Source organism: Octodon degus, unplaced genomic scaffold (assembly GCF_000260255.1).
Source record: "Octodon degus isolate 3935 unplaced genomic scaffold, OctDeg1.0 scaffold00060, whole genome shotgun sequence".
Taxonomy (NCBI): Eukaryota; Metazoa; Chordata; class Mammalia; order Rodentia; family Octodontidae; genus Octodon; species Octodon degus.
The window spans coordinates 1,683,753-1,697,033 of NW_004524636.1; the positions used below are offsets into that span (position 1 = coordinate 1,683,753).

The 13,281-nt window shown below is 41.1% G+C and overlaps 1 protein-coding gene across 1 annotated transcript in view; it reads right to left on the reverse strand.

Moving 5' to 3' along the window:
• The window catches only part of CUNH20orf194 (chromosome unknown C20orf194 homolog), a 152,922-nt gene that overhangs the window by 69,430 nt on the left and 70,211 nt on the right, over positions 1-13,281 (reverse strand). Inside the window, exons 10-14 of the mRNA XM_023718572.1 lie at positions 12,129-12,198; positions 7,658-7,739; positions 6,638-6,692; positions 3,227-3,314; positions 1,990-2,066 (exon numbers count right to left, since the gene is read on the reverse strand). Of these exons, the coding sequence (XP_023574340.1) occupies positions 1,990-2,066; positions 3,227-3,314; positions 6,638-6,692; positions 7,658-7,739; positions 12,129-12,198 (372 nt within the window). The remainder of the gene's footprint in view (positions 1-1,989; positions 2,067-3,226; positions 3,315-6,637; positions 6,693-7,657; positions 7,740-12,128; positions 12,199-13,281) is intronic.

Below are 13,281 nucleotides of genomic sequence, written 5' to 3' on the forward strand. Positions count from 1 at the left end.
AAATTTATTATTATTATTCTTTTTTTTGGCAGAACCAGGGTTTGAACTCAGGCCCTTGCGCTTACCAGGCAAGCGCTTATTCTACTGAACCATCTCCCCAGCCCCACAATTTCCAATAAAGGGAAAATGAAAAAACAAACAGACCCAGATAGTCACAGAGTTACCTATTTTGCCTAAGGCAACACAGCTGCAAAATAAATAAAATGTATTTTTTCAAAAGTAAATTTCTCAAATTCTGCCAGAAAAAGACAGTGAAGGGCCAGGCATAATAGAACATACCTATATTTCCACCATGGAAAGAGGGTAAAGTAATAAGATTCAAAATTTGAGTTCAGCCTGGGCAGAAAATAAAAACAGCTGGGGTATAGCTCCATGGTAGAGTGCCCCTAGGTTTGATCTTTAGTATTAAAAAAAAAAAAAAATCTCTATTCCCTTTAATGGCCTGAACACATACACACACACACACACACACACACACACACACACAAACAAAAAACCAAACAAAAGACAGGAGAAAGGAGACCCAAAACAAGAAGACAAACTTATACCACAGAGTTCTGGCTCTTTCCTCCATTCTTGGAGCTACAGTAATAGCACACAATTCTTCCTATTAGATCATCTGACTAAGTTACTATCAAATGTTCCTTTTTACCCCAGAGTACAGATAAAAGAAAATGTGAGATGTGGAATCTGAAGGCACCCCAGAACATAGTCCAGAAATATTAAGTAAACTTGTATTCTTTGCATAAAAGTGCATGAAAATGGTCCTGTGGGATGCGGGTCTAAGTGGGCTGGGATTAGGAAAATGGAGCTGCAGACAAAGCACAGAAAGATGCACAGGACATGCTAGGAGACATGACAGAAGACTGTGTGAAGATGGATTCCCTGTCACCTAGATTCTGTCACATGACAGGTGGATGAAGCCCAGGGCAAGTCTCTTCCATTATCATCATCATCTTCTTTTTTTTTTTTTTTGTATGTAGTACAGGGTCTACAGGGTCTCATCACATAGTTCCAACTTGTAGTGATCCTTCCCACTTTCAGCCTCCCAAGTGCTGGGATCATAGGCGTGCGCCTCCACATCTAGTCTCAACTGCGTCTCAGCACATGATGTGGGGCCGGCACACCATGCTAGGGATTGAATCCTGGCTCCTGCATCTGCCTAAGCAGGTGCTTTAATCCACTGAGCTATCTGGCCAGCCCTTCGATTATTTTGTTGTGTTGAGGGTTCCTTTTCCTAAGAAATCTACCTCTCAGGTTCCCCCAAAATCACCTTTTTAATCTTGGAACCAGACCTGTCGGTTTCCCATAGTTCTGGCATCAATCTGCATCACATTTTAGCCTCCAAACGTGTGTGACTCTTCCTCATGTAGTTCCTCTCTTGGACTCATTGGCTCCTCAAAGTCCCAACTGTGAATAATTCTTCATACATCCCATTATTTTAACAGAACATTTCTCAAAAAGCAGATGGAACATGTAAAATTACAAGGGACAAAAATCTTTTTAAAAACCAACAAAAAATTTCCTCATAAAAACAAAAGCCAGGTGTGCTGGCCTCGCCCCGGGGGCATACTGTAATGGCAATTGAGACTGGGCGTGGTGGTGAGCATCTGTAATCCTAGCTCTTGGGAGGCTGTGAATAGGCGGGTCACTATGAGTCCGATCTAGTAGTGAGACCCTGAACATCCTGTAGACTTTTCCCTAAAATACAAAAAAATAAAAGAAAAGCCAGGGCTGGGGAGATAGATTGGCAACCTAAGCACCTGCCTGGCAAGCCCAAGAACCTAAGTTTGATCCCTGGTACTTCATACCATGCTGAGCCCTGGAACCCTGGGCACACTGTGCTGGCCCTGAAACTGGGCATGGGGACACAGACCTATAATCCCAGTGCTGGGAAGGCTGAAACAGGAGGATCATTAGAAGTCTGAACTGCATAGTGAAACCCTATATCAAATTAAAAACAAAACAAAACAGAAAAACATTACTTACTGTAGTGCAGTCTTAAACTGAACCAACTCAAAGGAATCCAATCCAGATCCCAGGGTCTGCTCTGCTAACTCCTTTGCCTGTAAAATCAGTAATAAAAGAGACAATCAGCATTTAGGTGGCAGAAAGTACCTACATAATTAAGAGGAACAGTCCAACTAACAATGCTTTCCCCCCCTCTACTTGACTATTTTGTATATATTAAGAGATTAAAGTGAAAGTATCATGTTAAGGGAAACAGGTGCTGCTTTCTTCAGGCCAAGTTCACAGGAAAAACCTGCACTCAGGCAAGTGAGCACTGGCACCTGATTTGCCAAAGATGTAAGGAGCTGGGGTGATGCCAATGGCATGTTATGTCTAGAAAAGTGCTTTCTCTTCCCCTCTCCCCTGGCTCTGGAGGAGGGACTTTTGCCCTCAGTTTCTGCCACATGCAAAGAATATTTAAGAAGCTAGTGTTATACAAGATCAGTTAGAAATCAAAGATGTGGGAACTGATGTTGAAGGATTTCCCATGGCTATGCATAGGCCTACTGCTGTGGTAGCAGCTGAAGGGCTAAGAAGTAGCACATCAGCACCAGGATTCGAGTTCAGTGAGGAGGGGAGATGGCAAGGAGCTGGTGACTAAGGCTACAGTCTCTCATCTATCTACATCATACACAACCTTTCCAATGTCAACTGGCTTCCTTCAGGAAAGGTCCTATTGGCATTGGGAGGCATCAAGCCGACTCTTCTCATCTCCTTACTGGGTCAGATTTAGGAATCCAACTCAGCAGGGCAGGTTAACCGTAAAACAGCAAGGAAGAAAATGGTCAGACAGCAAGAACACACTGCTTGTCTAGGAAGGCAAGTCAGACTTTCTAGACCATAGCTGATTTTTAAAATACTGAATTACAGGAAACCAAACTATGTAGCTCAAAGCTAACTTACCTAACTTTATTAAAATTCACAGAGGAATGATCTGTATTCATTAACTTCTAAAAGCATTCTTATTAACAAAGAATATAGTACACAATAACTTTTTAAAAAACAAAACTGATGTCTACAAGGAGGTAGTGATTAACTGTCCCTCTAAAACATCAGCAGTATGGTCAGACTCAGCAGAAGCTCAGCGCTCCACAGAGGCCTTGAGCATACACAAAAATGAGTACTGCAAAAGGTCCAGAGAATAAATTAATAGACAGGATGCTTTACATTAAAATAGTGACTACACACAAAGAAGAAAACGTGTTATTTAAATTACCTTTGTTAGACTGGAAGTTTTAGCATAACATGCAATGCCAGCCAAAACAGCCTCAATAACAGCAGCATAGATCTGGGACAACAGCCTACTTCAAAAACAAAAAATAATGGGTTAACTACCATATCATGAGGTTTTGTCAAAAGCTTTGTTGCACATAATGACAGTGCTCAAGGAACTGATATGTTTGTCTATTTTTGAGACAGAGTCTTCCTGAGTAGTTCAGGCTAATCTTGAACTCATTATGAATTAGTCCAAGTTGACCTTAAATTTGTAGTGATCCCCCTACCTCAGCCTCCTGATTGCTGGGATTACATGTGTTCAAAATCATGACCCATGATTTTTCAACAGAATGAGAAAAGTCCAAAATGGAACTCATTGGAAAAGAGAAATCTAAGCCTTTTAAAAGTCACATGGTTTTTTGATTTATACTCTGACTTCAAATCCCCTTTCAAAAAGTCAGGTTCTCTGAATCTGTTTAAAAGACTGATCCGCCCTATTTGTAGTCAACAGAATAGAACTAGGAGGCCCCCTGATTCTTCTCCACACACAAGCAGCTACCCATGGACCAAGACTCCCTTCAGTATACTGACAAAGATTTACAGTTTTTCCAGGGCTCAGTCATACCATACCTTTGTGGCATCTGACCAGACCTGCTGAAAGCTGGCTAGTACTGAAACCTCAGAAGGCAATAGACTGCCTGAGTGAGGGGCTGGGCTCTCTAAAATTCAGATTAAATAGCTGCAGGCTGCTCTCTAAGCAGCCTGCCTCATCTAGAGAGCAGAGAATATTCTGAGTGATCACTCATTTTCCCTGAAAATATTGTTCTTTCTCTCTCATGATTCACTTCCCAAAGTCATTTAAAAAAAGTTCTCTACTGGACTTCCACTGCCTAGAAAATTCAAATCTGTTCCCCTTTATAGAAGGTTTTTCCTTCCCCTGATATTTGGGCCTGGACCATTCTTAGCTGTGGGGCCTGTGTTTAACCTGTGCATTGCTGGGGACTCCTTTATTTATTTCTTTTTTTGCGGAACCAGGGATTGAACTCAGGTCCTTGCGCTTGCCAGGGAAGTGCTTATTCTACTGAGCCATCTCCCTGGCCCAGGGGACTCCTTTAGCAGCATCCCTCAGCATTATTTACTAGATGTCAGCACTTCTGCCTATAACAACCCGAAGCATCTCCAGACGTTATCAATGATGCTCAGGGCTGGAGAAGGGAGGGACAAAGTGGCAGACTGATCCACTGTTTTAGTAGGAGACTCAAATTATTCTCAATCACACTTATGGAGAGAAAAGGCTCATCTGTTAGGCTCTGAAGGGCAAGAGAAACTTGGCAAAGAACTTATATAAGGTCTCATAAAGAATCTTTTTTTTTTTTTTTTTTTTCAGTACCAGGGATTGAACTCAGGACTTTGTGCTTCCCAGGCAAGTGTTTATTTTACTGAGCTATCTCCCCAGCCCTAAGAATCTATTTTTGAACCCGTGAAACTCCAGAAGAAGGTGATAGGAATTTGAAAGTGGGCAAAAACACAGAAATGATCTGGTCTAATTCTCTCATCTTATAGAAGCAGCAGCAGAGGGTCTGGGGATGGAATAAGTTGTTGGGAACCAGAGAAATCCCTGGAAAAACCTAAACTCAGCTTTTCTCAGCTTGGTACCCTTCCACTGCACCACATCACACCCTAGCAACTCCAGTTCCTCCTCCTTGGCTTCCTCCTTGGTGAGAAAAATGATTGAAGAAAAAGAGACAGATTTCATTAACAAAATGACAGCTCCTTGGATCAATACATTCTGAAGATTGCTGGGGAGATGAGAGGAGATGTCACACATGGCAAAAGGGCTCCAGAAGGACACTGACAGTCAAGGTTTAACACTTTAGGTGAACCAGAATAATTTTTCACACCTTGAGTGAAGTTTTATAATAGCACATAAAGATATCCCCTCCCTCGACTGACTAAAGATCATTCAATTTGACACTGGTCAGCACCCCTTTGCCCTGACTTCTACTTAGATCCTCAGATCGGAGTCCATACACAGCTAATGGCTCCTGATCCATAAAGTGGCCTTGATGGTCCTATAAGAAGAACTATACAAGGTCCAAGTCCCGCTGGTTTGTGCTTTGGTAAATCTCCTGACATGGTCCAAATACCCTTAATGTTAGTTCCCAGGGTGGGGCACCAATGCTTGTGGTTTGGCAACATTTCTAAAGATCCAGAAAGATCATGGGAAGTGGTTAAGCTCAGTTGGCAGAAAAGCGCAAGCAGGCATGAAGCGAGACTATAACCACCAATACATGAGAAAATGGCTGAGCTGCTGCTAAAGTGAAGGAAACCTATAAAATAGAGAGAAAACTATGCATTATGATTATAGTTATATAAAACCTTAAAAATTAAAACTTTTACCATAATTTAAATTTATTTTTTGTTTGTTTTTGTGACACAGGATCTCACCATGCAGTTTAGGCTGGTCTTGAACTTGTGGCAATCCTCCTGCATTAGCTTCCTAAGTGCTGGGATATAGGCATGTGCACCACCATGCCTGGCTCCCTTAGTATTTTTAAAGCTCAGAAAGAAATACTGTGTACAAGATATTTCTGGATAATACCAGAAAGAATTATTATTTTCCTTTCACTACCTCTATAGTACTATGAAGACAGTATCTTTTGTAGTACATTTTTCCTGGTGCAGCTTTTGTGGGCCTTATCTTAGAAATGATGGTTCAGATGTTTTGGGATAGGGTCAGAGGGACCTTTATTTTGAAGGAATCCTTGGCTAATTTCTGGCTGTCACTGGTGGCCATTGGGAAGCACTAGTTTAGATCCCACCAGTTTATGCTGGGGTGTCTAATGAGGTGATAACAGAACTCTGTTGTGTTCACATTTCTGAAGGAGCATGCTTTCCAGAGTTCAGCCACTTCAGCATTAATAAATTTCTTTCCTGTCTTTGGTTTCTGGGTAGGTAATAGGAGATGTCCCCTTAGGAGAGGACCTTTTAAGGCTGCACATATCACAGCTCTGTTATACAAGCTTGAGTATCAAGTCCAGAGAAAACACTCCTCAGATCATACAGGGTTTTAAAATATTTATAGCAGATTTCTGAATGTTTTATGTTAAGAAAAGCCCTTAATAAAAACAATGTACTATGTAAAAAACATATGAAGGGGAGCTTTATCATATAAATACTGGAGTGTGCAGACAGGAAATGTGTCGAGTTCCAGAAAGAGACGAAGACAGCAAGCTGGCAGGGTCCCCCAGCTGCGATTGGAAGCTGAGAATCAGGTGGTGAGGACCTCCTGGGACACTACAGCGTGGTTTACCTCACACCCAGAAGTCTAATGCCTGCTGACTGCAACAAGAAACAGGGCAGATACAATGAGCTCAACTTAGAGCCAGAAAAATTAAAAGCAAAGACTTACATTTGTTCAGTTTTCTTGGACACCTTATCATTCTTAGATAGCTTGTCATCACCACCTATGAAAGAGTACATTTATTAAGAACATGACAAAGAGTCCTGCCATGTGTGATGGTGTATGGCTGTTATCCCACCAATTGGGAGGCTGAGGCAGGAGGATCACAAGTTCAAGGCTAGCCTGCACTACACAGTGAGACCCTCTCTTAAAAAAAAATGCAATTAGAGTATAGGATATGTAAATACTTCATCAAGCAGCTAGAAGGGCAATTAAATTCAAAGACACTGTCAAAATCACCATTTTAAAAAAGTTAAATATAGTACAAACACAAGGAAACTGACTCCTGTCAGTTCCTCTGGACTTTCACCTCTGACATTTGCCACTCACTAGCACCACTAAGCAACAAAGAAGATGTGCAGAATCAGGTGCTGGAGTATTTGTTCCTTTTATTTTTAATTTTCTAAACTTTGAGTTCTGCTTATTTCTTTAATTATCTGATTCAAGTCATGCTCTTTCCTGAGTTTTCTAGCTTATTTAATATCAAATAAGCTAGAAATGCTCTGATATAACCCATTCTGGCCATGCTGAGATCCACATGTATTCTAGAAGGGTCTCCCATGTCTCTTTGGATGCCTGCAGCTGTACACCTGTAAGCAGGGAAGCACCGTTTGTCCTTCCTGGGTGGTGCTACAGCAAGTTCTCAAAAGGAATCTTGTCATGGCTTTTCTCACTTTCTTCACAAGAAAATAGACTTGTTCTGTTGTACCCAATGAAGCCTTTTTATTTTACCCTTTCCTGTGACAAGGAGCACAGGACCTTACACTTGTACAGATCTCTAAACGAGACAGAACTAGGTTTTCTCCAAAAATACCTTTGTGAATAATGTGTTAAGACACATCAACTCTTGCTGCAAATTATTATCATAAGCTTCTGAGCAAAGTAGTAAATTTTATGTTAATTACATGGGAGAAGTCATGCATTAAGATGACATGACAATTAATAAAATGACAATTTCTAGGGACTTACCTAAGTAAGGAACATGAGTAGCTCCAAAAAAGTATGTTCTTGAACATGCAAGAGGCCCCTTTGGTGAGATACACTGTGCTACCTGGATGACAGAAAAAAATAAAAAAAGAAAAAAAGTCAGGGACCTAGACATAGGGCATAATGCTAGAGTAACAGAAAGCACAGTTAAGGGAAATAAATTTTATGCTACCAAAACTGATCTGTTATTTTATTTTGTAAAGATATAAAAGATCACCTTCAAATTTGTTTTCTTTTTTTTGAGGCAGTTTCACTATGTAGTGCAGACTGCCTTGAACACTTGTGTAGCCCAGGTTGGCCTCAAACTCATGGCAACCCTCCTGTATCAGCTTCCCAAATGCTGGGATTACACATATACACTCCACATTCATCTATTTTTTTTTTTCTAAATGTACATATTTCCAAAGGTATCTTTTGTATGTATATTTAGCTTTGTTTGTATACACTGGCTATAAGGTTGCTGTGGGTACTCAGTCCAGGATGCCAATGAATTCACAACTCAGAAAAAAAAAAGAGACAATGTGTTTTGAGTTTTGACCCACATTAATATTCAGCCTTGAAAGATTTCATAGGAAAGACCTTGGCCATTATGATGAACAGAATTATAGGGCAGCATCAAATTCAGGAAACCTGGGTCTCCATATTTCATTTGGATTTTATCACTGTAGATGCTCTTTTTTTTTTAGATGTTCTTTTAAACACAGGGTTTTGCTTTGTAATTTTGGCTAACCTTGAACTCATTATGTAACTCAGCTGGCCTCAAACTCACAGTAATCCTCCTGTCTCAGCATCCCAAGTGCTGGGATTACAGGCATGTACCACTACATGGAGCAGTACATACCCTTTGAAAAGAGAAACTAAGTTCTGCTAGGTTTTATAATTTTCATTCATCTTCTTTGTTAAGTTATTCATTTATACAGAGATGAAAACAGATGTATCTTGTCTTATAAGGGCTCCTAATACTCTAGTTACAAAATGCAAAAATGCTAATGTGTGAACTGCAGGGATGAAAATTAGTATAGTATATAAAAATAGCTAAATTTTCACAATTTTTTTTTTTTTTTTTCAGAACCTGGGATTGAACTCAGGCCTTTGTGCTTGCCAGGCAAGCACTTATTCTACTGAGCTATCTCCCCAACCCCAATTTTCACAAATATTAATTCCTTCTATTTTACTCAATTTAAGGAAACCACACCAGTAGGGTGCATTTTCTGCAATACTGTGAATCCATGTTACAGACATGAAATAAGGACTTATTCTAACTACAATTCACTATAGTAAAAATAATCAATATTGCCATAATACTGAATGAAAATGCAGGTACATGTTCCTAATTTGTTTTGTTTTTTTGAGACAAGGACTCACTATGTAGTTCAGGCTGGTCCTGAAATGATCATGTAGCCCAGGCTGGCCTCGAACTCAAGGCAATCTCCCTGCCTCAGCCTTCGGAGTGCTGGGATTACAGGTATGCTTCCCCTTGTCCAGCTGTATTCCTAAATACTGGTTAATACATTTTATTATTTTGGGATTTTTCCTCAATTAAAACATGTTCCTTGGGGCAGGGGAGATGGCTCAGTGGAATAAGCGCTTCCCTGGCAAGCACAAGGGCCTGAGTTCAATCCCCAGTTCCACCAAAAAAAAAACCAACATGTTCCTTGAAATTCCAAATTTTCCCTTACTGCTTTTTTTTTTTTACACCCAGACATGGTAGTGCATGACTGTAATCCCAGTACTCTGGAGGCTGAGGCAGGAGGATTGCTACTAGCTTAAGGCCAGTCTGGGCTACACAGTGAGTACAGGGCCAGCATGAATGATGTAATAAGACCCTGTCTCAAAAACCAAAAAGCGTGCTGGTCCTGCCCCCAGGGCGTGCTGAGACGGCGAACGAGACTGAGCATGGTGGCACACAACTATAATCCCAGCACTTGGGAAGCTGTAAACAGGAGGATCACTACGAGTCCGATCTACACAGTGAGACCCTGTAGACCCTGTTGTAAAAATACAAAGACAAACAAACAAACAAAAAGAACAAACAAAAAGGGGGGTTAAAGGCTCTTTATATTATTCACCTACTTTTACATGTTGCCTTTTTTTTTTTTAATGTACTTGGTACAGGGTCTACAGGGTCTACAGGGTCTCACTACATAGATCAGACTCATAGTAATTCTCCTGTTTTCAGCCTCCTAAGTGCTGAGAGTATAGGTGCGCCACCATGCCCAGTCTCAATCCATGTCTCAGTGCATCTAGGGGTGGGGCTGGCATGGCACACTAGGGATCAAACCCTGGCTGCTGTGCTCTGGCCTTTTTTTAAAAAAATAGATTCCTTAACATATTAAACATAGTTATACAGAGGCAGATTAGAGGGACATAAAAACCCAGAGCAAATGCTTAAGTGTGGCTGATGACTACAACACCATAACATGCTGATTATGTATCATGGAACTGAAAAAGAAGGCACCCTGCTGTATCCTTATAAAAATATACTTGTGCTTAAGAAACCTCCAACTAAAAGAAGAAAAAAACCCTCCAACTAACATCGTCCCCATCCCAGAAACAAAGCCTTGCCCATCCCAAGCCATGAAATAGTTTGCTCCTCTAAGTCTGGACATTCCTCATATCACCTGGCATCCCAAGCAGGGACCCCCCCCCCCCCACTGTGCAGCACCACTCTTGCTAAGGTGGCTCTTCTGTCTTTTCTGCATTTGCCACGCTTCAAATAAACTCTTGCTTTGCACTCCATCAGTTCTGATTCTCCCACTTTCTGCTAAGAGCCTCACTTTATTTTTTACTGGAGTTAGGGCAACGACTTGAAGAAAGGCAGAGGGTCACTATGGGGGACTCCTTGCTCCTTATTCAGAGACCGCCCCCACCCCCATCATCATCAGATGCAACAGTTATTTTATCTATTTACTTATTAGTTTTTTATTTTTTCGTGTTTTTTTTTTTTTAGTTTAGGCTGGCCTTGAACTAATGGCAATCCTCCTGCCTCAGCCTCCCAAGTGTTGGGATCACAGGTGTGTATCACCATACCCTGCTGTGTTCTCTTGCCACACAATACTTTTTTTGCCTTTTAGCATGCCTCCGAATTTTTGGCTGAAAACCAGATACCATGTATCAGGAAATACAGACTGAAGTACATAGGTCTTTTAATGTGAGATTAGATGTTAATCTGGAGAGGAATTGGGTTCTGTTTAACATTCTCTGTATCTACAGCTATATGTGCCAGTGACTTTACACTTCTGTAGTACTAGTGTTTGTTTTCTCAGGATCCTTGAATTGGCTTTGAACTTGCTAGTAGCCTACACTGGCCCTCAAGTTACAATCCTCCGGCCTCAGCCTCCTCAATGCTGGGGTTACAGGCCTGGCTTCCAGTATGGTTCTTACGCAGTACTAGTTTCCCACCCCCATTTCTCCTTATATAAAGCACGCCTATCAGGAGTAATTCCTGCCATTATACTGCAGCACACCTGCTGGGGTGGTGCTCAGCTGAGCAGGGAGAAGGGCTCTATAATCTTATGCTTAATGTTAGTCTCCTAGTGGACCTGTGTTTCTCAGCTGTGACCTTCCCAAGTGTTCCTTAGCTTTCTTTGTCCTCTCCTAGCTGAGAAAGGAAGGCTAGAGTGTAACAGATTCCAGGCAATGCCCTTCTCCCAAACTGAATATAGCTTTAAACCTGTCCTAGATAGAAGGTCTACACTAGTGAAGCTTTTGACCTATTTCAAAATGTGTATTCTTTTCCTGCCAAAATCATGGAACTAAAACCCATGCATGGAAATTCTCCTGTGTGCTGCAGGAGTCCACGCTCAGCTACTAGGCTTTCATCACAGTTGATATTTAAATATTCCCAGGAGTGTCAGCTGCAGTGGCTTCTGCTTCTGCAAGCTGTTACTGTCTGGGACTATTGGAATTTACACACTCCAGGATGGCACTTGGCCTTGAGACCCCTCAATTTCTGATGGTCCAAGAAAGAGCACAGATTTTCAGTTTGTTCACTCTTTTTTCTTTTAAGTATAGGGACTATTTCCAAGCCCTTTCTATGTTAGAACTGAGATGAAGTCTCCTATGAAGGCTTCCTCTGACACTGCTTCAGTGGGTGAGCTGGAGGACCTGCCACTTCATCACTTCCAGGCAGGAGTGAAGGTTCTCACCGAGTTGCTAATGTGTGTATGGGGGGGAGGGTGTTTCAGGTTCCCCAGCATACCTTACCTGATTCCCTACTGGGCTCAGGAGAGAGATAATAGTTAAGAGTAAGGAGGGGGTCTTGCTTAATTTTCAGTTTTTGCAGTCCTTAGAACTGAAAACAGGACTTTTACACTGGGCTAAATCCCAAGGTCTTTCTATTTTGAGACAGGGCTTGCTAAGTTGGAGGTGTGCTCATTAATGGTATGAGCCTCTGAGGCTGCTCCCAGGGAGAGGCCCCTTATCACGTGGGTGGGTAGACTGCCAGGCTTACTTCTGTCTCCTTCGGGATCACTCTGAGGAGAGTGAGGGAAGGCGTATCTCCCTCAATTTCTTCACTCAGCCTATGGGTAGGGCAAGGGCAGGAAGCAGTTTCGCTATGTGGTTAGCATACAGCAGTTGTCTACAAGCTTTCTGTCTTTCAAGGCTGCACCTTTCTGGGCCTCTGAATATCTATGGATATTCTCCAGTGCCCAGTTTAGATATATGGGAAAAGGAAAGCCCAGAGAACTCAACCCCCTTTTTTTCTTTGGTCCTGGCCAGTTTGCTTTCTATGGCTCTCCCTGTCAGAGTCATTTTGATCTTTTCTTACAATCATTAGAATCCTATATGTAGGTCTAATGTTTTCTTTAAAGAATGTAAAAGATAGTTGGGTGTGGTGGTGCATGCCCATAATGCCAGAATTCTGGAAGCTGAGGCAGGAGGATCACCATGAGTTCCAGGTCAGCCTAACCTACACAGTGAAAGGTCAGCTTACAGGATTAGATTGTGTCTAAGAAAAAAAAAAAATGTAAAAGACAATATAATCAAAGTAAAGACAGCAAAGTAAAGACTGGCATTCCCAATGAAAGAATAATGACTATGAAGACATATATATATATATATATATATATATATATATATATTTTTTTTTTTTTTTTTTTTTGTTTGGCGGGGGTCTTTCTGAGGGTTTCACTATGTAGTTCTGGCTGGCCTTGAACTGACTTTGTAGTGTACACTGGCCTTAAGCTCAGTGATCCTTTTGTCTGACCTGCCTGAGTGCTCTGATTATAGGTATGTGCCACCATACCTGGTTTATATTCTTAAATGTAATAGGACATAACAAAATTAGGCTTAAAATGAATATGTAAAAGCATATGGTTTAAACTTTTCTTTATTTCTAAATTAAATGTTTTCAAATCATACTCAGTACTTTTTAAAGTTTCTAATAATTTTTACTCCAAAACAACTTCATATTCAGGGTTATATCAAAATACTAAGTGGAAAAGGTGCCTTTTGCTCAAAAGTTGTTTCCCCAAAGTTTGGTAATAAAGCTAATTAAATAACAAGCATTGCAGACCAAAATTAGAGAAAAAGGAGGGCTGCAAGGAAAGCCAACATTTTGGCCCTAGCCTTCCAAGGTCAATTAGGACTCAGGACATATGAGA